This window comes from Parambassis ranga, chromosome 5 (genome assembly GCF_900634625.1).
Source record: "Parambassis ranga chromosome 5, fParRan2.1, whole genome shotgun sequence".
Lineage (NCBI taxonomy): Eukaryota > Metazoa > Chordata > Actinopteri > Ambassidae > Parambassis > Parambassis ranga.
Window position 1 is genome coordinate 3,806,435 of NC_041026.1, and position 26,527 is coordinate 3,832,961.

The 26,527-nt window shown below is 43.5% G+C and overlaps 2 protein-coding genes across 2 annotated transcripts in view; one reads left to right on the forward strand and one right to left on the reverse strand.

The window, feature by feature from the left end:
• Positions 1–6,533: 6,533 nt before the first annotated feature.
• cnpy3 (canopy FGF signaling regulator 3) lies at positions 6,534–10,718 on the forward strand. Its single transcript, XM_028406171.1, has 6 exons — positions 6,534–6,784; positions 7,362–7,488; positions 8,865–8,961; positions 9,562–9,684; positions 9,768–9,885; positions 9,973–10,718. Exons 1-6 carry the CDS (start codon positions 6,679–6,681, stop codon positions 10,239–10,241), a joined length of 840 nt encoding a protein of 279 aa, XP_028261972.1. The 5' UTR covers positions 6,534–6,678; the 3' UTR covers positions 10,242–10,718.
• An 11,440-nt stretch (positions 10,719–22,158) lies between these two features.
• dachb (dachshund b) overlaps positions 22,159–26,527 on the reverse strand; it is a 55,977-nt gene continuing 51,608 nt past the window's right edge. The window contains exon 12 of the mRNA XM_028406154.1: positions 22,159–23,538. Coding sequence (XP_028261955.1) covers positions 23,501–23,538 — 38 coding nt within the window. The 3' untranslated portion in view covers positions 22,159–23,500. The remainder of the gene's footprint in view (positions 23,539–26,527) is intronic.

A 26,527-nucleotide genomic window follows, 5' to 3' on the forward strand; every position in this document is an offset into this window, starting at 1 on the left:
GCAGACGCTGCGACCTCACCACCAGCTGTCTAGGTGGGCAAGAAGCCCGTTAACATCTCCAAAATATCATGGGGTAACCATGGCGACACGATTTCCCAGCTCAGCATCCTGTAATCATAATGTCACGGCGTCCAGAGCCAGGAAACGCTGCGGTTGCAGCGCCTGACTCCGCTGCCACCGCTGCCGGGCTTCCTGGCGCTGGCTGGCAGCGGGGGCGCAGCTAAGTGCTCGGTGGTGACACTGTGTCTCTTTAGTATTTAACACCAATCAATTTAATGTCATTTCACATCTCGCCCAACCACACAGGGAGGAAACGTAGGCTTTACAAGCTCAACCTTAACCCTTTGTCGACCATGTTAGTTTCCAAAAACCTGGCTTAAAAACACAAAACAATGGTGGTGTACACAATCACTAGGGGGCGCCTTTACAGTGATGCAGCCCACAACTTCGAAAGATTAAAGAAGTTAATCGCAAATTCAAATCAAATTATATATTTAAAGATCCAGTGTGTATGATATAGTGACCTCTAGTGGTGAGGCTACAGATCGCAACCAACTGAGTGTTCTTTTCTTCAATTCATTTTCCTGTATAAACCGCTGTGATGTCACGTTAGATTTCTGGATCTATGTGGGAGGTTCTGGCACAGCTTGGACATTTTAACACGGAGGCCTATGGAGATTGACTCACTTTTGGATGCTAAGTCCTCTTAGCACATTTAGCACTCTGTGGACCTGCTTTAATATTTTTGTTGACCTCTTGAAAGTCAACTGTCCATCGCCAAGTTGCAGACAGAAGTTGTTAACAGCTGGCAGTTTTAAGTTTTAAGGCAGAGTTAAATTTAACAGGCTACTGCCCCCTACTGGTGTGGAGAGGCATTTCTAGTCTTGCAAGTGCAGAATGGGTTCAAGTACATCTTTTTGGTCCTGACACAGCCCCATGTCAGTGCTAAACATGTTCAACTGTGATGATGTATATCATGTTTGTTTCAGTTTGTTGTGCTTCCCTCGACTGAAAATCTAAATATACCGTAATGTTTTTCATTTTAGCATCAAAAAATCAAAACCAAGAGAAATCTCACATTTGCTAAGCTGCTGTCCTAATACATGCTGTAACACACACACACACATAGATGACACTGCAGATGAACCAGAAAACAGGAAAGAGCCCAGATTCTCTGGGTTGCCACGGCAACCAGTCTGCATGTCACCACCCTATAATCAAGGCCGCGTGGTACCACAGGGTTCAGTAATCAATCACACTTAGTCAATTGCCGTGACAACTGTGGGCAGGCCCTGAGAAAGACTTAAAGGGGTGTTTCCAGCTTAGAGTCTTTTATTTTGAAAAGTACACTGCATGATATGGACGAGGCGTATTGATAGTAAATGGATATTTTGATTGTTTCAGATTTCACACACACACACACAGGACAGGCATGCTGTTAGGCAGCGCAAGCCTCATGGGATGGATTTTCAATCACCCTGATAGATCAATATTAGTAATGTCTGTTCAATTCCCTTGTGGACCTTTTTAGCCTGCAGTGTTTGAGTGTGTGTGTGTGTGTGGCCGTAGGGCTATTGATCCAGCTATCCATCCATAATTAAATTCTATTGAGCCCCTGATTGATAAATATTGACCAACCAACATTGGTATTTGTGTGTGTTTGTTCTTCTACCCTTGTGGGGACGTTGTTTGTAGACCCATGAAGTGGGGACGTTAGTGGAAAGTGGGGACATTTTGACCAAATAACTGTTTTCAGATTCGGAATAAATTATGGATGTTTATGTGTGATGGTTCGGACCAACTTAGGTGGTGACTTAGGCTGCATTACCTCGGGTTTCCACTAGAGGGATGGCTCCAAAAGTGAGTCCATTGCCATTGACCTCCATGTTAAAATGTCCAAATGTCCTAAAGAGTCTGTTTGGCTTCAGTCTGGAACACGAAAGCTTGCCTAACTGACTGTAGTGGAGGTTTATCAAATATTCAACATTGTGTAATGATGTTATGATACATCAATACTGTTGATCGAGCAAGACTTGGCCATGATCTTCTTCTTGACGTAGTAACTGTTTCTGTCCCTAATCTAAACCAAATTTAAAGTTTTATAGCAGAGTACTGAAACTATTGAGAACGAGTTCCTCCACCAGCTGTCCGCTCTCAGAACACACACTTGGTGGCGGTTTTTGTGCGACCACTCGTGGCCCGATGATGTTCTACCAAGCGCTCCACTAGAGCCAACTGGACCAAAAGTCCATCTGTGATGCCTCACCTGTTTTTTGGACACAGATCCGGTTTCAGCAGCTCATCATGTGTGTGGTTTGTTTCTAAAGAAAAGTTGAACTGTTCCTTTAGGAAAATGTTCCAAAACCATTTGGCACTTCTACTCATCACACGGAAACACTGACACAGCTCACACACACATGCACATGTGGCATCATTCAGGTTCCCCTCTCACCTTCTAGCGGGATTTTGAGCTTTAAAATGAAAACCTGTCCTTGTTTTTCTTTGTTTTTATGGATTTCCACATGGATGAATGTATGACTGTGTTATTTTTCTAGAAGCGGACGGCTAGCGCACGTTGTTGACTCTTTAATAAAGGCATCCTTAGAAAAATGTGGGTTGTGGTCCGGCTGGTTCTTTGATCCTTTTCCCCCTGTCTCTGATATAAGAAGCTTGGGAAGAGGTGCTTAGTTCTAAATCTTGATTTCACACAGATGTACATCCTCCCACAGGATCTGGTTAGAACCTGCGCTCACTGAACCCTCTTTTAACAGGAGTGCTCGTTTCTTGTGTCTGCTCCTGCTCTGCAGAGTCAGGTTATTTTTAGACGTGTTCTGAGACGAGGGCTCACTCTGAGATTTAATTGACATCCAGTCGGGTGTTTCTTGGTGCCTGACTGACGCTGACAGAACAAGCGAAGCGAGTTGTAAAAATCCTGCTCACCACAAGAGAGCGAGGAGCCGGATCCTAATGGGCCTGATCCATGTAAAACCAGCCCGGGCGAATTCCAGGATTACAAAACGCTCACAGATTTATTTTTTTTTGGTGGACAGAGGTAGGTGTCTTTGAAAGTGGTCCAAATTTTATTTATTTATTTTCAAATCTGGCTAGCACACAGTTGTGTCCGCACTCAATCCGGCTTCATCCAGCGTGTTTGCTGTTCTCCAAACCACTAGGTGGCGCCTCGTAATATGGCTAATAATGTGGCTAGCCGGATTCGCTAGCCACATTTGCGTTCACAACTGAGCCACATTTGAGCCAATCCTGCTAGATCCACCTCTCGAGGGTGGATCTAGCCGGCTTGAAATCAAACTGGATTCAGCTGGATTCAGCCTTAGGCCCCGTTCACACTGGGGAAAAAAATGTGGCTTAAGCAGGATTTGGCCGGATCCAGATCAATCCAGATGTGTTTTTTTTCCGAGTGTGAACACCTCCAATCCAGCTGAATCCAGTTTGATTTCAATCCTGCTAGATCCACCCTCGAGAGGTGGATCTAGCAGGATTGGCTCAAATGTGGCTCAGGTGTGAACGCAAATGTGGCTAGCGAATCCAGCTTGCCACATTATTAGCCATATTACGAGGCGCCACCTACTGGTTTGGAGAACGGCAAACACGCTGGATGAAGCCGGATTGAGTGCGGACACAACTGTGTGCTAGCCAGATTTGAAAATAGGTCTGAACGCATCCAGCTTAAAGGCTGTCTGGGCTCAATCCTACTCTAGCTGGAATGACTTTCTCCAGTGTGAACGGGGCCTTAGAGTCTGGAACGCTGTCCTGGTCCCCTCAGGGATCAGCATATTCAGCCCTTGTAGCAGCTGATGATGATTAGCAGATGACCCAAAATGGAACCGTGAGGAACATCAGGTGTAAAAGGGGCAGTTTTGAGCTGTAGCGCCGCTGTTTGGATTGTTCTTTGGCGTCTGGTTAGACGTGGTGAACCCAGCTGTTATTAATGGTTACAGACTAATGCAGAGAACTCTCGGATCCGCCTCAGAACTGGCTGACTCAGGACCAGCAAGCTGACAGCTTGGTCATTCTGAGTTTATTTCACACTCAGCTCTGTGCCAATGAAGTGCTGTGTTATTAGATCATATTATGAATGAGTGCACAGGGTCCAACCTCCCCGAACAGAAACACCACAAACTTCTCAAACTTTCCGCATTAACCCTCAAAGGACTTCCTCCTGTCTCTGGCCTGTTTCAGCTGTAAACCTGTCAACATGTGTGGCACTACAGGAGCTTTTATTTTTGATGAATTCTTTTGCTGCCACATGAGAACTGTGATCTGAGGAGAATGGACGGATTTCTAATGAAAACATTCTGGCGTCCGATTGTGTTGTGTGGATGCTTTCAGAGATCGGGTTTGTATCGTCGCTTCAGTGCGAGCACTTTAAAGGGATAAAAGCTGCCTCTTTTTAAACGTGTGGAGAGCTTTTCAACAACCTGCTGTATAATCTGAATGTATTATTATTTTATTCAAGGAACAGCTGAAAAGGAGAGCAAGGCAGAGCGAGCTGGAGAGAGATGAGAGTTTTTTAACAAAGCCCTCGCTTGCCCGTTGTGTGGGCTGCTCTGCTGAATAAAACCCAGCTTTCATCTCTCTCTCTCTCTCTCTCTCTCTACATCAACCTCCCCTCCACCAACTCAGTGTCAAGTTCTGCTATGAGACACACAGTGATCTGTGTGTGTGTGTGTGTGTGTGTGTGTGGAATGAGAAGCTGGCTGTCCTTTTGGCAGGCAGCAGTACACTGAAGCACCTCTCAGAAAAACTGGACTATTATTGAACTACTGAGAAACGCACTTATCTCAGTGTGAGTCTCTCTCACACACACATGCAGTCAAATACACAGAAATACAATATATTCAAGGCTGAATCTACACACACACACACACACACTCCTCTATAGAGATGTCCTGCTGGAGAGTTAATGAACAGAGTGTGGTAGAGGGGTTCCACAGGGACTATACGGAGGTCCTCTATGAGTGACCAAAAAAAATGTAAGTAATCGCTCACAAAATAAATACAGATTAAATTATGGTTTGTTTCTCAGCCCTGTTGTAGACTGACAGTCTGTCCAGGGCGTACACTGCCTATTGACAGCTGGGATAGGCTCCACACTCATGGATGGATGGATGGATGGTGTGGGTGACAACAGCCTATATTATATAGCAACAATGAGACCATTAAACACCACTGATCACATCCAGCATTCTACAGTAAGGCACTCTTGGCAAACGTTCAACATTAGGACACTGCAAAGGCGTAGGTTTTGCATGGACGGAGGGGGCGTGTCCCCACCAATTATTTGATCCCCCCCTAAAAAAAATCGGGTGCAGGAAGGGTTAAATTCCATTGGAATCTTAGGTCCCCACCAATGTCAAAAGAAAATCTGCACCCTTGGGACACTGGTATAGTATTTTGTATTTTGGTAGCATGCTAACGCTAGCTAGTAGAGCCTTTGTTATGTTAGCTGCTAAATACTCCTGCCTTGCACTGCTCTTATTTAACAGATTCCCTGTGTACATGACATCATTTATTAAACTCACCCTGATCTTAGCTGCTGGCCTGTTATATCCACTCATATAGTATTTTGCAAGCTAAGCTCAGTTTATTTAGTTTGGCTGTTGATTTCATATATTAGCTTTGAAGGCTACCCAGATCATTACATGCTGTTTCCTGCTCAGGACAGTATTTTGAGTAGACACACACATTTATTAATTGCACGTGCACATATGTCTAAGGGACACCTGAAAATAAAAATAATGCCATGAGCATTAAGGACTCTCATGATGTGTGTCGATCTGCTGGATGTCTGCAGCTGTGCAGAATGATCTTGTTCTGTCTTCTTTCTGCTTTAGTATCATTGTTGTATCCAGTGTGCTGCAGGTCATTACATCTGCCAGACATGCGTGTGCACGTGCTGTGCTGCCAGTGACACTGTTGTCTCCATTATCATGTCCAGTGACCCCAAACCAATCAGGTGTCTGACAGCAGCACCGCGCTGAACGGTGAGTCAGTCATAAAGAACATCTTTTCCATTATTTCAGAGGTGAAAGGTCACGGCAAACAGCAAGGGCTGCATCTTCAGAGCTGTTACAGGATCAATACATAGATTGATAGATATTTTCAGTTCAGTTACATAACCAACAATATCTCTCAGAGCTTTAGGCGTGTGCATAGCGCCCTCTGATGGATCAAACTCAAGCTTGCAAGGCAACTGGTTGCACTGAGCCCAAAGATTGTCTATTGAAAAGTAGAGCCACTCGGTGGCAAGAGCGATGCTCAAATCTGCTCCTTAAAATTTCCAACATTTTTATACATAACATAATATATATATAGACTATACATGTTACAAAGAAATCGAATATATTTATAGATAAAGACAAAAAGGGGTATAACGTGGATTTCTCGACGTTATTAATAATAAGGATAATAAGCAGCAGCGGAGTGATACCTCTACTCCGGTCTTCTTGTCTCTCATTGGTCCAGCTCCTGCCACTTCTCCCTCTCTGATTGGCCCGCAGCGACGCGTATGTGACGCCCATAGCGGAAGTTGAGTGCTTTGCAGCTGTGGTGGTCTGAAGAAGGATGTGAAAACGAGGCACTAACTGCTCGTTTTAGAGTTTTTAAAGTGAAGAAGGACTTTTGTAAGCAGCGTAACTAATCATTTCGGCGGGCAGGATGATTTTAGCGGCACTCTGGACGATCTTCTTCGTGATTTCTTTGGTTGGAGCCGCTAAGAAACCGGGGGACGACGACTGGGTGCATCTTCCCAACAAATGTGAAGGTAACGGCGCCGTTTGGCAGCTTCTGGTCCTCGTAGCTTCGCGGTCACACAGCAGAGGGAGGAAGGGAAACACCTGGAACACTGTGGGGAGATGTGGGCAGACAGCAGGCCGCAGGCCGGCAGCTGACCTGCGTTTACACACGGGTTTACAGCAGCTACATGTAAACAGCATCACCGAGGCTCTAACTCAGTGTGTGTGTGTGTGTGTGTGTGTGTGTGTGTGTGTGTGTGTGTGTGTGTGTGATGTAATATTGTATTATTGGAGTGATTCGTTAATGTTTTCATCATATCTTAATGTTAGAAATTATGTCGTAGTAGCCACAAAATCCTATAAACTGCAAATGTGGTGCACAAATGTTGATTTATTTTTCAATTATAAAACCTATAAATGAGACATTTATGTGCCTGATGATATTTAAAACTGCCACAAGGAGCCTAATTACTTAATTTTTGACAGTTTTACTTTAATATTTTAGGAAGATTTGCTGCTTTTTCCAGAAAAAAACAACAACCAGGTGCGGTTCGGTGGACAGAGGTGTTTAGGATAAGGATGCATTCTCGCTCTTTCTCTCTGCAGTGTGTAAGTTTGTGAGCATCGAGATGAAGTCGGCGTTTGAAGAAACAGGGAAAACCAAAGAGGTCATCGACAGGAACTACCGCTTCATAGACAGCAAGGGGGCGGCACCCATCAAATATGTCAAATCGTAAGTCACCTGCTCTGTGAGGAAAGATGGTGCACACACATACACAGAGGAGGCAGCAGGGGACAGGAACTTGGTCAGGCTCAGTTCCTGTGGAGGAACTTTTAATAGAACAGGGAAGTTGAGCTGCTTTTAGAGTGAGAGTGAGATAACACAGCTCAGTTTTAAGTGAGCTTTACTGAATCCAGCCACGCTGTTGTCTTTTTTAACACAGTTAACTCTTAATGTAGAGAAGATTGAAGCAAGGCGTCTGGACTTGTAGAGTTTTCTTGAAGACGTTTCGCTGCTCATCCAAGCAGCTTCATCAGTTCTAATTGTTTGGTGGGGAAACATGGTTTATATGTGGTTACAGACCTATGTGGGTGGGTCTGGGTCAAACTTACAAAACAATAGCACTAAATGTTCTCTGGCGGAGAAAGAACATCTCCATTCCATATGTGTCAGGAGTATCAGAGAAACTCTGCAGGATCTTCAACAACCATGACATCCCGGTCCATTTCAAACCTATGACAACACTGAGACAGAGACTGGTTCACCCGAAGGACAAGATTCCCAGGGAGAAACACAGCAATGTGATATATGCAGTCCAGTGCAGTGAGGAATGCTCTGATCTGTACATTGGAGAAACTAAACAACCACTCCACAGAAGAATGGCTCAGCACAGGAGAGCCACCTCCTCAGGACAAGACTCAGCTGTTCACCTCCACCTCAAAGACAAAGGACACTCCTTTGAGGACAACAACGTTCACATTTTAGACAGGGAGGAAAGGTGGTATGAAAGAGGAGTCAAGGAAGCATCTATGTTAAGCTGGAAGAACCTTCCCTTAACAGAGGTGGTGGCCTCAGACATCATCTTTCTACCACATACAATGCAGTGATTCCATCCATTCCCAGGAAGTTTGCACATACTCACAGTAAGAACAAAGGGCTGTCAACCAGTCCCCCTCCGGCAGTTTCATAGTCGTTAGCCAGTCGTTAGACACACCTGGCCCAGTCAGCCAGATCATCACAGGTAAGTATGGAAACATTTAGTGCTATTGTTTGTAAGTTTTTTAAGTTTTACCCAGACCCACTGAGGTCTGTAACCACATATAAACCATGTTTCCCCACCAAACAGTTAGAACTGATGAAGCTGCTTGGATGAGCAGCGAAACGTCTTCTAGAAAACTCTACAAGTCCAGACGCCTTGCTTCAATCTTCTCTACGTATGATGACCTGGATGACTGAGAATCTTCATCAACATTACCTCTTAATGTTCTCCATCACACTCAGACTGTTTAACTCTGTCTGCTTTTAAATAATCTGATCTCATGCACCTGCTGTCAGGCTCTGCACAAGCATCTGTGACTGAAGTGTGTGTGTGTGTGTGTCCTCCGTAGAGATCTGCGTTTCATTGAGGTGGTGGAGAACGTGTGTCAGAGGCTGCTGGGCTACAACCTGCACAAAGAGAGAAGTGGCAGTAACCGCTTCGCCAAGGTCAGTATGTCTGTGTGTGTCTGTGTTTAGTCTTTGTTCAGCTGCAGTTTTACCAGAGACACTCAGTTTAAGTGGAAGAGAGTAACATAAATTTGTGTTTTAGTGTCTTTCAGCTTATTTTTGTGAAGCTTCTCTATTGTTTATTTCATGCAGTAAATTCCTATTTAGTCCAAACTTAGTTAGGTTCTGTCAGTGATCCTTCAAACTCTGTAAACCTCGAATCTGTTGGACTCCAAAAGACAAATGAAAAGTTTTATTTCATCAAGTTAAGAGTCAGTTAATATACATATAATGTCCTGGAAATCATTTTCAAGACTAGGAGACCTGTCTGACCTGATCACAGTGTGATAGTTCTGCTGGGAGACAAAATATAAAACTGTGTACAAGTGTGCAAATTGAGTATGAAATTACACGTTTATAGCTTCAATTGAGTCTTACTGTCTGTGCAGTCAATAAATAAATATGCCAGCAGCTGCTTTAAATTAAGGCCCGACAGCGCTGCCAGAAAATTGCAGCTTGATCTGGTCCAGCTAAAAAAGGACACATTGTCCAAACTCTTGGTAAGTGTGTGTCCTGTAGACATCGTGTGTGTGTGTGCAGGGCATGTCTGAGACCTTCTCCACCCTCCACGGTTTGGTGAACAAAGGAGTGAATGTGGTGATGGACATTCCCTACGAGCTGTGGAACGAGACGTCGGCTGAGGTCGCCGACCTTAAAAAACAGGTGAGTCCACGTGCTGACGAAATCTGACAGGAGTGTGTGTGTTTAACACCTGGTGACTTTGTGTGTGTGTGTGTGTGTGTCAGTGTGACACGCTGGTGGAGCAGTATGAGGAGGTGATTGAGGACTGGTACAAAGGAAGCCAGGAGGAGGACCTGACCACGTACCTGTGTGAGAAACACGTCCTGAAAGGACAGGACACAGGTGACACCCCTGCTTCTTCCTCCATGCTTCTCTTCTTTTTGTTTTTCTTTGTCCTCTAGCCTCATGTTCTCGTTTTTCTCTCTGCAGCCTGCCTGAACGAGGAGTGGAGCCAAAAGAAGAAGGGAGACCAAGCGGCCATCGCAGAGGACAAGAAGAAGAAGAAGAAGAAGAAGAAGAAGGGAGGGAAGAAGGAGGAGGGAGGAAACGGCGGCTCAGAGGGAGAGAAGAAGAAGAAGAAAAAGGTGAAGAAGAAGAAAAAGGGCAAAGGTCCGCTGGAGAGGACAGACGAAGGGGCGACGTCGGACGAGGAGATCCAGCCACAGGTGCCTCTTTCTGGGCAAAAGACGGAGCTGTGAGTCCTGGATCAGAAAAACTTTGCTGACTAACTCAGATGTACGAGTGAATGTTTCTTTCCTCTGGTGTTGCCTTTCATGCTGTACTTCTTTGAAATGTGAATTTTCCTGTGCTTGCTCGACCTCTGCTGGTTTATCACCATCAGATTCACAGAACAGTTTGTTCCAGCAGCGTAAATCCTCCAGTCTCAGCAGCTCACTCTGTGATGCAGAAGGTTCTTTTCCAAGCACCGTTTTTGTTGTTTTGATGTGATCGTTTCTCATGTGTTGTTTCCGTTTGTGTGTGTGTGCTGTACAAAAGCTGCTATTTAAGGAGCGTGTGTGTGTTTGTGTAGAGAGCTGAAGGTGCAGGTTTGTGTGTGTGTGTGTGTTTTTATGAGGTTTTTATCCTGAATTAAAATGCTGGTTGTGTTGTGCTGGAGTTGCTTTTTAAACCCTTGAACAGAGACATCAGTGGATCAATAAACATAGGTTCGACAACGCTGTGAACTCTTTATTAATAATAAAGTCATTTTTAGGTGTAATGTACATGTTTGACCACTGAGTGGAAGCACAGTTATTTCTTGCTTTCTCTGCTCCTTTTTGGCCACAACACATTAAACACTGTAACCGGGATGCAGGTTATTTAATATAATGCAACACCGATAACATTTTGATTTAGTTTACGTTTTTTATTACATAAAAATGACCGTTTTTTTATCTAAACATGTGGCAGGGGAACACCTGGCTAACGCTGTATGTGAGAGGGGGCGGGGCTTAGCACTGAGGCATGCGCAGACCGTTCTGTTGCAGAGGTGTCTGTCTCGAGCGCGGAGTAATGAGCTGGAAGCTAGCTCAGCTTTAAAAACAACGGAACAAAGAACGCAATTATTGGACAAATTTGGAACTTTATGACTATACGAAGTGACAAGAAAGAAGAAGAAGAAGAGCCGATTGTGTGGACATAAAGGACACAGACTACTTACGAAGTCACGTTAGCTAGCTAAGTGTTAGCTAATTAGCCACCTGCTCCGCAGTGCAGGAAGGACTGTCGTCGTTTAAAAATACGTAAAACTTTATCCTCACATATTTCAGCTGGTATCATTATTGTAAATGTGCTGGTTGCCATGGGAACAGCAGCTTCTCCAAGTTTTTTGGGAACTCTTGTGTTTGATGTTGTGTAAAAATAATGTGTCACACTGAGCTGCTTGAGTTTATGTTTGTTTATATTACAGCCGAACAGCATGATGTGTTTTCGCCCAGGTCTCAGGACGCTGCCTGTCTTGCCTCGTTCCAGTTTTTCTCATGTGAAATGCTTTTGTTAATCAATTATTGTTTGTTTTTTTGGGGGGAAAAATTATTATGATTAGCTTGATTGTCACCTAAATGCAGAAACATGACAGATCTAGTTGTGGGCCTGGTGAACACAGGCAGACAGTAGAACTTAAAAATCCCCTAAAATAATAAGAGAATATGTCCAGACTTGTGCTGAATGCACAGCCCTGCTAGAGACATCTCCCTGTAGACCTCATGTTGCTTTATGACCTGTTTAAATATTCTATATATTCAACCAGCTTGTTCACCTTTTTCATAGCCGTGCACCTTATTTCTAAGGCCACAGGAGGGCGCCAGATATGTACACATCGGTTGTTTCACAAAATACACTCATTTTCTGGTGAGACTGGTCACTGAGGTTTAGACTGGCAAGGATACAATGATCCAGATTAGCTAATCAAATGGAAGTAAAACACTAGTTAAACAAATTTGTTCTTGTTTGGAGTAATTATGATTTTTATTTGCATTAGAAGTTGTATAATATTATTGTGACGTGAAATTAATTAGCAGTTACTGTCCTATTTTGGTCTACTTTTATTTATTTTGATAATTAGAATGCAAATGGATCTATTAATATTAATTTGTGATGCATTGCAATCTGATTATTGTATGAAGTAGACCAGGTAGTTGCCCTGTAGTACCTCCTTTGGCCTGTAGGTGTCAGCCTGTAATTGATTGCTACAGCAGTTTTCGTTTCACCTTGCACTGAACTGACCAACAGCCAAATCCACTTAAGCTGAGACAAAATGAAATGGCCTGTGTGTGTGTGTGTGTCTGTATGTGTGTGTGTGTGTGTGTGTGTGTGTGTAAAGTAAGTTCAATTCATCAGCTTTTGTTTCCCCTTTCAACAATCCAATCCACACACTCTTAAATATATATATTTTGTGTGTGTAAACATACAAAATATATATATTTAATCTCTCTCTCTCTTCTTTGTGTGTGTGTGTGTGTGTGAGGTCCTGGATGTGTTTATTTGTTGAATAATTCACAGCTGGGTGTTTATAGAAGACTCTGTGGCCTCAGAGCTCCAATAACACAGGACAAATATTGTGACACACACACACACACTTTATCAGCCATTTCAGCGTTGACAGTTTATTTGGACACTGTGGACGAAGGAAATGGAATGTACAGAGACCAGACATGTGCACGCACACACACACACACACACACACACTTATATTACCCATCGAGACCTCTCAGTTCCTTCATGTGTTCCATATCTTCCTCTTTGTCCATTCCTGTGAGGCTGCTGTGTGCATGTGTAAGGTGTGTTTATTTATTTTTTGACAAAAACCAACAGAATTTTTTATAATTTCTGATTTTACAACACTATAAATAGTCAATAGTAGAATGTAGATCACCCAAGAGTCAATCATGGCTTCCTAGTTAGGCTGAGGTGTGCAAATTCAGCCGTGTTGATAAAAGTTCTGATGGAATGTTTTATGCTTGGGATTCGGTTTGATTTAATGACCGTACATCACACGTGATGCATTCAAGGACCATCACAAAGTTAAAAAAAAAAAGTCCGATTTTTCCTGCTTCGGTTATGTTTTATAGCTAATGGCAATGAAGATAGCAGCATGTACACATAAACTATTTTGACACTTCTTGTTTGGGTCACAGTGCATCTTAGCTGAGCCAGACATCCTGTATGGAAATTGTGCGCACACACACACACACACACACACAATTAGTGTTATGTGGATGGTTGGTGATGGCACAGAGAGAAAGTAATTCTCTAATCTGGAGAAAATGAAACGGACGTTTGAATGGAAATATTGATTCTTCTTCCCATTTCAATCTTCATCTAGTATTGCATTGTCTGCCCATGCTGTGTGTGTGTGTGTGTGTGTGTGTGTGTGTGTGTGTGAGAGAGAGAGAGATATGCAAGCTCACCTTTCTGTCTGTCTCTCACACACTCCCAGAAATGATTTTCTGTCTGACAGAACAAGTGCACAGTAACCAATAAACTGTGTGAGAAGACAGTAGGTCAGTTTCTATATATATGTAATCATTGTGTGTGTGTGTGTGTTATAATGGACTAAAGTCTTTTTGCATGCTTTGCTTACTGCCATGCTCCTTTCATGGTGTCTATAGGAATTAGTCTGGAGTAACGTCAGGAGGATATTACAGCTACTTCCAAAATACTCTCGTCAACACTTTTAAACCGTAGCAACAAACCGTCATCTCTCTCCTCAGCTTTCTCTGATGTGACCTGAACGTGACACCATAAAGGAAGAAACGAAGGCGGGGATAGAATTTTATTTATTTTTAGAAGGAAAAAACTCAGGTCTGCAGGTGCAGAGGTTAAAATTTAAATGCATCTCTTTGGTTTACTGTGAACTGTAATCTGTTTTCCTCTGAATGTGTTTGGCGGCGGTTTGCTGTGTTTCCATGTCACACGGGTTAAGCAGCCGACAATCTCCTCTCCCTGTTTGTTTGAAGCCTCCCCGTGAACCTGGAGGTGACCTCAAACAGTCCATTACTCTGCAGGCAGAAAGGAGATAAAACCGAAAGGGGAAATGAGACAAACACCTCATATTCACCCGTTACTGGTTCTCCCGTTCTTTTGCCTCTTAGTGGACAGCCCCTGTGCTCCAATTCATCTTCGTTCTCCTCACAGCGGTGTGTTCAACGAAGGTCAAAACCCGGAAAATAGGCTACACACCAGGCATTTTGTCACCAGACACCCTTCACCTGCCTCCCCAACGCCAAGGAGCCTCACACAACTGGGACACAGGGGCCGCAGCCAAAAATACATCAGGTGGAGCGGAGCAGCAACACTGCATGCATTTACAGCGCATCGGTTCTGCATTTACGCCGCATTTGTTGTCCTTTTGGAAGAAGGCGGGATGAGGTGACATTTTGTCGCTTTTACGTTTGGAGCATCACGCTGAATTATTGCATCAATGTGCCTCCAGAATCCTGTCCATGTAGAAAAAGTTCAATTTTAAACGTGTCATTGCTTCATAGTAAAGCTAACGTGACGTAATGTGGAGTACCTCCTCGCAGAAAGTGAAACGGCTCATGTTGTACAGTGGAACAGCAAAGGGAGCGTCAGGTCAAATTTCCAAACACACCAAGAGCTCGGGGGCCCCACGGTGGGGGGGGGACGATACAGCAGCGACAGTAATGGCATTTAGAGCAGAAAGGTGTGACATGCAAGCCTTCACACTCTGTCTGTCACACACAGACATTTGCATACACACACCACGCACACACTCTTGACACTGTCCTCAGGGCCTACCATTAATAACAGCTGACCTTTGCACGTTTAGGCTGTGAAATGATAGTAAAACAGACCTGAGGACGACACATCGCACCTCCCTTCATCTCCATCCGTCTCTCCTCAGTCCCCCGCAGCCATGGAGACATTAAAGCTTGTTTATTTTAGCATTGTTAATTCTCTTCACCATAAGCTGCCTCCATTTTGTTTTAATTCTTTTTTTAGGGCTGCAACAAACGACTGTTTTGATAATCGAATACTCAGCGATTATTTTTGCGATTATTGGAGTAATCGCAAAAATAATAATAATAAATACGACTGCAGCTAAAAGCTATTTCACTAGTGGACACATACATTGGACCACTGCTTTGTCGTTGCTTGTCTACAAAGCGGCTCACCTGGGTTTCGAACCCAGGGCCTCTTGCACGCTGATCATCTCGCTGCACCACGAGCCAGAGAATCGTTCTCAGTGACGTCACTAACGAGTCATCGAATATTAAATAAGTTGTCGATGCATTTTGCCCTAAAATATTACTCGAGTACTAGAATAATCGCTGCAGCCCTAGTGTTTTTGGAGCCACATTACGTGTTAAATTGGTATAAAATAGGATATGTATGGAACAATTGACATAATTTGTAGTTTTTTCCCCATCATTACATCAAGAAAGGTGAATTAATTAGTGAAAATATTAATAAGACTAAATACTTCTTGCCTAAAAGGTGTTTCTTGGAGTCCAGCTTTACAACAGACGGCACGTTGAGGCTAAACTGGGCTGTTCCAGCTAGTGTCTGATTGTGGCCACTCCATGAGATCATCTGTGAATAACTAGATGAATGACATGCAGATAAAGTTTTATTTTTTTTGTCCAAAGTTAAGCAGCTCTAACTTTCTATGAAAACTCTTCCTTTCAACTCAATTCAAAGTGCTTTTTTCTTGGCATTAAAGTTGAAAGGACAGAGCTCGGCCAAACTCTCAGTTTACTTCTGCCTTTCTTTCTCAATTGAAGTGAGAGCTTTTAGCTAGATGAAAGAGTGGCAGAACAAAAAATACGTTTTTGCCAAATTCACTTCACTTCAGTTCTTGTGTTTGGGCTGCTCTCCTCTTCCAGAGAGGTCAGACGACGACAGAAGAATGTGTTTTCTGTCATCGCTCTTTCCATCTGCTTCTCAGATCATCGCAGTCGAACCAAACCAAACTTAAAACTGTAAGAGACGAGCAGCTGCTATCTTTGTAAAGGTCAACGAGGAACCCAAGGCCATCCAGCTAAAACAACACACACTCCCTATGGATCAGTTTCCACCTCACCCTGCCTCCTTCCATATTTACCGTTATTTTAATTCCTCCCTCCATCCTTTCTTCTTTCTCATGCTCCGTGTGTGTGTGTGTGTGTGTGTGTGTGTGTCGCCCTCTTCCTGCCTGCCAACCTTCTTTTGGTGTTTGGAAAACGCAGTTTCTAATTTGGTATCAATTTTGTGTCCAGTTTTGTCATTTCTCATTTTATTCCCATGATACCATATGGGCCACACACACACACACACACACACACACACACACATTCCCACCCCCAGTTTTGCAACCGACAGAAATAGTCGGTCCAACATTTTGGCTGACTACGTCCACATCCTGTTGTCCATGTTTACATCAGTGTCTGTGTTTATCTGTGTGAGCTTTAAGCTATTTTTTTTTTGGGAATTTAAATTTATGGAGCGTTTTGAATGATATAATATAAACATCTCTTTAGACCAAAACTATTTTTTTGACTTGCTTGAGGAGGAGCTGCATGTGTTCAAGTAAATAGTTGCAGTTTCTTTGCGGGATTTGAACCAGCGACCTCGCAGTCGAACCGTTCTCTGCTCCTCACGCTCTCTGTGCCTTTTGCTGTCCATTTGTCCTCTATGGAGATAAACTGTTGTTTACACTGCAGGCCACATCGGAAGTCAACCATGGAAAGAGGGTTCTGTCTATGGGCCATATGTGTGTTTGTAGAGTGAGAGGAAGAATAGTGTAGTGTGTGTTTGTGTGTGTGTTGTGTGCATACATGTTACCTGATGTACCTTGTTTTGTGTGTTTGCTGTTTTCTTTCAAATACACACATGCAGAATCATCACTGGATGTGTGTTGTTGCATGTTTTGGGTTGTGTGTATCAGTGTGTGTGTGTGTGTGCATGGGGCAGGTGTTTTGCGTCACCACCCACCATCCATCAAGTCAAATGGGCGAATGACAGGAAGAACAAAAACAAATCCCTCGCTCCGGCAAGAATAAACGACTGATGCCGACCAATGACAAGTGTTTATTGTGTGTGTGAGAGAGGAAGGGTTGTGTGTGTGTGTGTGTGTGTGTGTGTGTATTCTTGTCCGTATATATATGATTGTGAATATGTGTGGGTAAAATTGAAAGCGAGAGAAGGACAAAGCAAATGAGTGCTGAGAGACGTGGAGAGAGGAGAATGAGGTGGTGTGTATTGTTTTGCCAGTTCAGTAGGCAGACACACACACACACACACACACACACACACACACACACACACACACACACACACACATTCCACTCAGTGAGCAGGATGACCAACACAGCCTTTCAATCCAAGTTAGGCTCATGATATCCTTGTTTTTTTTAGTTAGTGCTTACGAGGATTATGTCCACTAGGGGACTTCTGTACATCTGCGTTAAATCACTGCAATAACATCACCTTGGCACTAGTTGGCGTTCAGATTTATACCATTGACAGTAAAAACTATGGACAGAGCTTCCGTGACGTCACCCGTTTGTTTCTGAAGAGCCGTTTTGAGGCTCGGTGGGAGGTTCCGGGACGTGATGGCCGCCGCCATGTTGATAGCGTCACGTCCGCCAAAACTCTCAAATATGGACAAAGAGGGGGAGCACGAGCGGGGTTTAGGGGGGCGGGCGATCGTGGGAGCAGGAAACTCACGCTGTGATACGTCAACTGTCTGTCATTCAAGCGGCAACGCCCATAATTATGCGTAATTTTAAATCCGAATACAATTGAAACGAGTGGGTTGTAAAAAAATTCACCCCCCCTACAATTGACACTAGAAGAGAACCTATCATCTGAGACCAGAGTGGTTTTTTGTACCAGGCTGTAAACATGTTAATTTCTGCTGTGAAGTCGGCCATTTTAACATGGGAGTCTATGGGAAATTACTCGCTTTTGGAGCCAACCCCCAGCTGTCGCAGCGTGAATTACAAGTTTTGACACTTCCGCATGGGCTTCAACTTTGAGCCCCGAAGGTTGCCGCTTGGTTTATACACGTATTTGTTTGTTGGTTTTATTTATTGGTTGTTGGTGGTGACTCCGTCCCATCTAAAACATGTGTCATTGCTTCAACATAGTGTGATAGCAGCTATGTCTGGTGCCTCTTTTGGGGTCTGGTGCTATCCTGCATGTTGGAAATGATGCTGAATTGTTGGCCTGTGAGTTGCAGTGTGATACCAAGGAGTACCTGACCAGGTTAGCTGAGGGCCAGCCCCCTGTGTAAATGAATGAAAGCCAGGATATGGCAGTCATGGTGGGTTTTGTGATTAGTGCTGTAATTTATTTAAGTCAAAGGAACATAATGCTTTTAATTCTGAAGCGAGCACATCATGGGAAAATGAAGAAGAGACAGTGTGGGAAGTGATGAATTAATTAGGTCAGCGTCACAAACTCGAGAAGGACCAGTGTCAGCGATGGTCCCCGCAAGTGTGGTATGTGTGTGTGTGTGTGTCTGTGTGTGTGTGTCGGAAGTAGTGATGACCTCCTCCAGCTGTCTGTGGATAATGAGAAGCTGTCAGCACCAAGAGGACACACACACACACATTTATGGTTACACAAACAAACGTACACTCTGCCTACACACACACATACACACTCATTCACAAAACCAAAGACACAGTCTGTGCACCTTTTAATGTCACTTTCACATCCTTTGTTGTTAGAAAATAGAAACAGATTGAGCTCGGTGGTTAAATTAGGCCAAAAAAAGGGATGCATATGTGAAGCCCTGTCCACAACCTGAACTCATTGCTTATATTGTCACAAACAAAATGGTCAAATAACACTTATATTAGTAAGAAAGCTAAAGACTGCTCTTCCCTGATTTAAAAACAAGTTATCTATAATGTCAGATTTTTAAAATCCAAACGTTTATCTTGGTTTCCCGGGTCTTATTATCTGTATTATTATTATTATCTGTTGTTTTTCACACAGTCCTCTCCTCATCGGACACACAAGTTCATCATTATTGTGTGTGTGTGTGTGTGTGCACGTGTCATATCTGATGTTCTACACACACACACAGAGGTACTGTTCTTCTTTCATCTACTGAACCCCATGTAGAAATTAACCACAATTACACACACTCGCACACACTGGCAGGTTGGACCCCAGGGTTCAGTTTGGGAGGAAACTCCCTTTCTAATTTTCCTCATAAAGACCCTAATGAAGACTAATGACGGAGCGAGGTGTGTGTGTGTGTGTGTGTGTGTGTGTTTTAACAGCCTGGCTGCTCTGTCTGGGAATGTCTCTGTTCTCCTTCCTTTTTCCTTCCATCCCTCCATAATTCCATTCAGCCGTTTTATCCCTTATTTAGCTTCCTTCCTTACCGCCTTTCCATGTTTATTATGTTCTACAACAAACATTTGATCATCTTTCATTACTTTCTAACAACTTTGTTCAGACGATTACATTTTTAATGTCATGTTCTGACATGATGTCAATAATAAATTCAGATTTTTTTCCGAGGAACACACCCAGAATTTTTATTTATTTCGTTTTTTTTAAAGTTCAATTTTTCTGACAGAGATAAACAGCACACACGATGCATTCATGGACCACTGGGAAGTTCAAAATCAGGAAGTTCTTTCAGAATGAAGCCTTTAGAGTCCTAGAAATACATTAATTAAGTTTAACCTGTTTATCATTTGCAACATCTATACGATAACATCAGTTGGACTCTAATACGATATCAATATTTAATCAAGAGGGCGTTAACTCCGTGCTGCTACATCATTAAGTATTGAAATCTTCCGATTTGTTGCTAAAATCTACAACTTTTTCGTCAGAAGTCTGTTTTCTGTGTGTTTCAGTTGGAGGTGACGTGTTTATGTTTAAGAGAAGGAGTTGTCAGATTGGACACCAGTGGTTTTTCCCTTAAAAACATCAATAATTAACCTTTTCATGATGGGTCGCTGTCTGTCTCTTTGCTTTTACCCGTCATCCTCTGCTCCTTCATCCTGTAAATGCACATCATTTCATCATGTTACGCCTCTTTTCTTCCATCATTTCCTCCTGCTACTCTTTCTCTCAATCTTCCCGCTTCCTTCATTTTCTCCCACGTCGAATCCCGGATTCTTCAATCTCTTTCCCCCCCCTCGTACTGTCACCTTTTCATCCTTCCTTGTTGCCTCCATCGCTTTCCATCCATCCTTCTTCATCTCGGGCTGTTTTTCCTTGCCATCGCTCTGTGTTTCTGCTTCCATTAGGGGGAAATGGAAAAAGTGACATCAGCTATTTGGTAAACGGAGAGAGATGGAGAGAGATGGAGAGAGAGGGAGAGAGACAGAAGATGAAACGAAGGGTAGAAAAATGGAAAGGTCAAAGGACTGACAGCGGGAAGGTTAGTAAAAGAGAGAAAAGGAAAACAGAGGAGTAAAGAAAAGAGTGTGACAGGTGAGAGAGTAAAAGAGAATGGAGAGAGAGAGGGGTCGAGATCCATTAAAGAGAGAGTGAGCGAAAGGCTTCACCTCATTAACCCCGTAATGCAGAGTAAATATACAGTCTAAATGGAACACAGACGACGTGTGTGTGTTTACTGTCAGGCTTCTGTGTGTGTGTCCATAAAATACATTAGCAGAATACCAAAGTGCCTCTCTGTATTTGTATTAGGTGGGTGTGTGTGTGTGTGTGAACGTCTGATAATCCCAGAAAGTTATTTTTACTTCCTGGGACGAGCAGTTTGGAATCAAAAGATGACAAACTATTTAACAATAACTTCATCCATCTTTGGCTCTCTCCCACCTTTTGTTGCCTGCTTAGCTTGTTGCTACTGTAAACAGCCAAGCTGAGGTACCCAGTATGAGGCTAAGCTCGTGTAAACCACACTGTGACTCTGACTCTGTGCTCTGTCCATTATGGTTGTTTCTTCCTGCTGCGTTTTTTCCTGTGTGTCTTTTAGATTATGTGATGATGTCTCAGCATATCACATGTTGTATAGGCAGCCCTGAGTGTCCATTATTACACTGTAGTTGTTTATCAGGCCACCCCAAGTGGCAACCTTCGGGGCTCAAAGTGGAAGCCCATGCGGAAGTGTCAAAACTTGCAATTCACGTCGCAACCACTGGGGGCTGGCTCCAAAAGCGAGTAATTTCCCATAGACTCCCATGTTAAAATGGCCGACTTCACAGCAGAAAAGAACATGTTTACAGCCTGGTACAAAAAACACTCTGGTCTCAGATGATAGGTTCTCTTCTAGTGTCAATTGTAGGGAGGGTGAATTTTTTTACAACCCACTCGTTTCAATGGTATTCAGACTTAAAATTACGCATAATTATGGGCGTTGCCGCTTGAGTGACAGACAGTTGACGTATCACAGCGTGGCCCCCCTAAACCCCGCTCGTGCTCCCCCTTTTTGTCCATATTTGGAGTTTTGGCGGACGTGACGCTGCCAACATGGCGGCGGTCATCAACGTCCTGGAACCTCCCACCGAGCCTCAGAACGGCTCTTCAGAAACAAACGGGTGACGTCACGGAAGCTCTGTCCATAGTTTTTACTGTCAATGGGCCGGACTCATCAACCTATTCAGCATTCCTGTTTCTGTTCTGTCTTTGGAATCTTTGTCAGTCCCTGTTTCACTTTTCCTTTCTGCCTCCTCTTCTGTTACTCTGCTCTTTGTCTTGACTCCTACACTGAAGTTGGCAATTGTTTCTAGGCCCTGTGCAGCCCTGATAGAGCAAGGTTTCAGTGTACTCGCCCTCAAGTTGCAGTAGCTGTCATGCTGTTGTGTGTATTTATATGAGCAGTCATATAGAGAGAAAAGGTTCTTAATGCAAATTAGCTCAGGATTGCATGCTAACCTGAACATGCTAAGTATTAGCATGAACCTGCATAGATTTACTTTGTGAATGAGTGAATGAATTCTGTGTGTAAAACACCACCAGACAGCAGTCCTTATAATACTGTATATTTGCAGTCAGCTCAAACCCAGAGAACAGTGACAGACTGAGAGATCATCAGGAGAAAAAAAAAAAACATAATAAAAATAAACCAAGAAAACGCTGAATTCTATCTACACAGAATATCCCCAATCCCCACAAGCCCCACCCCCACCCAGCTCCCACCCACATTTCAAATAGTAACGACAAATAAAACACGCAGTGGAATATAAACAAAACTGGAACACAACAGTCTGCACTCTTAGTAGGTCAGAAAATCAGGGGAACAAAAACGTTTCTGGCGTTTCTGCCGAGGAGTGCTTGATTTCTGCACCGGGCGTCTCATAGAAAGATACATCAAATGCTCCTGATGTGACAAACACCAGAAACTGTACTACTACTTCCTGGTCACAAGGGAGGAGGGGGCAAAAGGTGAACATGGAGAAAGAGAGTTCAACGTACCTCTTAGGATAATATTGTGTCTAAAAATCACTCCATTGTAATAAAAAAGGTTTGTTTTTTTAACTTTTGCATCATTTCAGAAACTGATTCCACAGGTTTGTTTTTTTTTTAAGGGTTGATAGAAAATACTTCATACATTTAAAAGCTGCATCCAACATTTTCAGAGTATTGTCTCCTTTACAGAGAGGAAATAAAAGAATACATGTAGAAGAAGAAGAACGGGGCTGAAAGTAAGTGAGGAGTCATGCAGAAGAGTGAGAATGTAAGAGGAGGAGGAGGAGGAGCGCTTTTTATATAAAAGGATGAAGGAACAGAAAGAGAGAGAGTTGGAGGTGAGGACTGTACGAGAGTTAAAATAAGCCAAATGACAACATAAAATCTTTTCCCATGCATTCTTTTAAGTCCCTGTACGGAAAAAAAACAAAAATGAATGAAACACGAGAGACAGAAATAGCCTCCCAAGTTGTTTGTTGTCCTCCTTTTTTCAGTTTTTTGAAACCCTCCCCCCCTCTTCTTCCTCTGGTCCTGAGCTCCACCGATTAGCCGATCACCGTCCAATCAGAGCGGGAGGTTGATTGACGTTACCATCCAGAGAGGAGGTGAATTTTTCTTTATATATCCACACTTGTGAGCACCAATCAGAAACAGACGTTTGGTCCTTCCAGTCACATTGTGTCATTGGACCATTCAAATTGACTTGTGGTTTTAATTTAGTAGATTTGTGGCAGTTCAGTGTGGTCATCTTTTTCTAATCTTTGTTTGGACCAATCGTTCAGTTTTCCAACCAAAGGAGGGTAAAGATACGCTCCGGGATAGAAAAAGATGGAATGAGCGGAGTAACGTTCGCCTTAAACAAGGAAGCAAAGGGAAGAGAAGGTGGAGAGACGACTCGGATCGAGTCCAGACGAGGAGGAGCGCGTCTCTTAGTAGTCTTATCGTTTCATTGCAACTTTAAAAAAATGTTGCATCGTTACAAAGATAGAATCCCGCCCCGGGGAGGTCGTCCTGTGGTGATCCAGGCTGCCGTGGAAACGGGCTGGTGGAGTTCTGTTGTGCAGGAGTGTTGTAGGGAGGGGTGGGGTGGGGTCTCTGGATGTGGAACTCTCTAGAACATCATGGGTGTCTTCAAAAACGGCCGGGATTCTGCGGAAAAACACATAAACGTCAGTGAAAAAGTCGACTAATCGGAGTGTTTGTTGTTGTTGTTTGAGCTAATGTAGCCTCGAGTCGCTAGGACAAGCAGTGTCCATGTGGCAAACTCAAAGACACAGTGTTTATGTAACTATGGCCCCTTTTGTCTTTGCTGTCATTACTGAACCAGGAAGCAGTTTTTTCCATCTCCAGCACCGCCAGGGTCGACTCTCTCTGATTTCACCTCCGTCCTTCTCCTTCCGCTCCCCGTAGTGCTGTTGCTGCTACCGCCCACACAGGAGCACGTGCGCACTCTAAAACCGCCGCGTACACACACACACACATGCACACCTTCCTCTCCCTGCGGTGTCATTGTTTTCTGCGAACGTTGCAAAGTGTTTACATTTCTGCATAACAGCAGCCATAAAGCTGCTCCCCCTCCTCTCTCCAGCCTGTACTCCTCGTTCTCCTGCCCTCTGCTCAGCTCCTTACCCTCTGGTTTGTCCTCTTTTTTTTTTAGGTATGAAACCGGTGTTGGAATAAAAAAAAACTTTCTTAAATTTTCTCTTTCATCTCCCCTCGTTCCCTCCTTCATATTCCCTGCTTTCCCTCCTTCTCATCCCTCTCATCTGCTGCCCTTCCCTATTTTTATCACTCCACCATCCACTCAGACCCGTCCTCTCCTCCTCTTTCATCCCTCTATTCTACATGCATCCCCTCCTCCTCCTCACCTCCCCTCTGCTCTCTCCTGTCCTCTATCTGTTACTCTAATATTATTTTTATCCCGACCCATTCTTCTCTCTGTCCTCTCCTGTCCTTTCTTTTTCTCCTTTAGGCAGCAGGTTTGGCCTGGTGCTTAAAAACTGTCCTGCAACTTAAAGAGTTGCAGCACTGATCCCCCCAGTTCTGCCCTTAAAACTTGTATCTGTAACTTGGTCGTCAGCTGGTGGAAAGTTTCTTTAGCTAGCTCCCTTACCCTCTTACAGCACGGGCTGCTGCTAATGATGATTATTTTGGTTTATTGGTAAATCATGGCTTACTTTAGCCTGTGAGAACAGACGGTTGCTAGGGAGAACAGACTGTTGCTAGGGAGAACAGACTGTTGCTAGGGAGAACAGACTCCTGCTGTGGCTCCAGGTCTAATCACCGAGGAGAACCACATCTAATCTGCAAAAAAAATCCACTTTTGTTGCACTCAGAGACGACCTCTTTAATCCAAATCCAAAAACGTACGCAAATCAGGAAAAACCTAGATATGCATGGAAAAAGTAAGCAAGGATTTAATGTACAAATACTTTTACATGAATTCCCGCTTTCAACAAAATTAAACTAAATCTTTATCAGCTTAACACAAAAAAAAAACAAAAAAAAACTGTTAATGCTTTAGTTTCAAAGGTCACGCCAGAGCCAATAATAAATGAATTAGAATTGGAAATATGCTTTGATTTACGAGGCTGCAGGGAACAGTTTTTCTCCAGGTGCAGAAATTTAGTGAATGAAAAAAAAATATGACCCAAAAACACCAAATGTTGTGTTTCTATCTGCATATTTTTGGAGCTAAAACACGGCCTGGAAACAGTTTTATATGTTTGGTCTTTATTGTATGTCCCTCCCTTTACCTGTTTGTTAGCACTTCCCCTCTCACCTCTATCTGTCACCATAAAATACACCTCCAGCTTCTGTGTGTGTGTGTGTGTGTGCATGCTGTCCTGGTTAAAAATGACACTGACCTGCCTTGTTAAAAGTCTATCAGCTAGGTGGGGAAAATGTCACCAGGTCTTGGAACAAGGTCACATTTTTCAACTCTGTCCCCAGGAATCTGCTGCTCCTCCTCCTCCTTCTTCCTCTTGCCCTGCTTTTCCTCCTCTTCCTCCGCACTGCATTCCTCCTTTTGTGTCTTTTGTTGTCGCTTATTATTTTACACTCTCTTTGTTGTCCCCCCCTCTCCTTCCCTCCTCTTCCTCGTGTGATAATGTCTTTCCACCTGTTCTTCCTACAACTTTGATCTCCGTCTCCTTTTCAACAGTTCTTCCTCCTCTCAGCTCTCCCTTCTTCTACTCTTCATCCTTGAATCGTTTCTATTTGTCTTGCTTCTCATTACAGCCATCTTACCTTCACCTCTTCTGCTGCACCTCATCATCCTTTGCTCTTTTTAAAGTTACATCTTCCTCTTCTTCTCCACACTTTGCTTTCAATCATGTATTTTCCTTTTTTTTGCTGCCTCTCTCCCCTCTACTCCTCTTCCTCACTCATTCTCTTCAACTTCTTTTTTAATATATTTGGCCAATTAGTCTGCTCGTCTTCTTTCTCAAACCTCCTCCCTCGCCTATGGTTCTCCCTCTCCCTCTCTTTTTGATTGTAATGCGATGTCTTTCTTTGTATTCAGCAGTTTTTTCCTCACTCGTTAATTAAGAGTGTGGAAGGTGAGAGAGGCGAGGGAGAGGTGTGTGTGTCTGTGTGTGTGTGTGTTAGTAAACCACCGTAGGTGCAAAATGCTTTTATGGCAGTAGGGATGAGTGTGTGTTTGTTGGTGTGTGTGTGTGTGTGAGAGAGAGAGAGAGAGAGAGAGAGAGCAAGGCAGCAAAGGGGTCCTACTGGGCCAATCAACATTAATGAAATCAGGTGGGTCTGTGTGTGTGTGTGTGTGTGTGTGTGTGTGTGTTTGTCGGAGTGCTTGGCTTGCAGAAGAGAGGGGATCTAAAAGGGGTCTAAAGAGGAGTGAGAGCTAATTAGAGTTCCCTGTCTCACAAGAGTGTGGATCAAACACACACACGAAAGTGCACAACTGCAGGTAAGACACACACACACACACACACACACACACAGTGTGTGTTGCCTGTAGATATTCATTTATACACGCGCAGAGTTTCAAGTGAAGGTTTTCAATGTCAGGGAGGACTGAGCACAGCTGGTGGAAAGAGGACGACACATGCATATTAACACGTACACACACACACCAGTACTGTACTTGTGAGGACACTCATTGGCTTAAAGCAGCTCT

What these genes read in the sequence shown, in the direction of transcription:
- cnpy3 (XM_028406171.1), top strand. Translation starts at nt 6,679, where the DNA reads ATGATTTTAGCGGCACTCTGGACGATCTTCTTCGTGATTTCTTTGGTT. An exon ending in TCTTCCCAACAAATGTGAAG is followed by an intron (nt 6,785 to 7,361) that starts GTAACGGCGCCG and finishes TTCTCTCTGCAG; the next exon opens with TGTGTAAGTTTGTGAGCATC. An exon ending in TCGCCGACCTTAAAAAACAG is followed by an intron (nt 9,685 to 9,767) that starts GTGAGTCCACGT and finishes TGTGTGTGTCAG; the next exon opens with TGTGACACGCTGGTGGAGCA.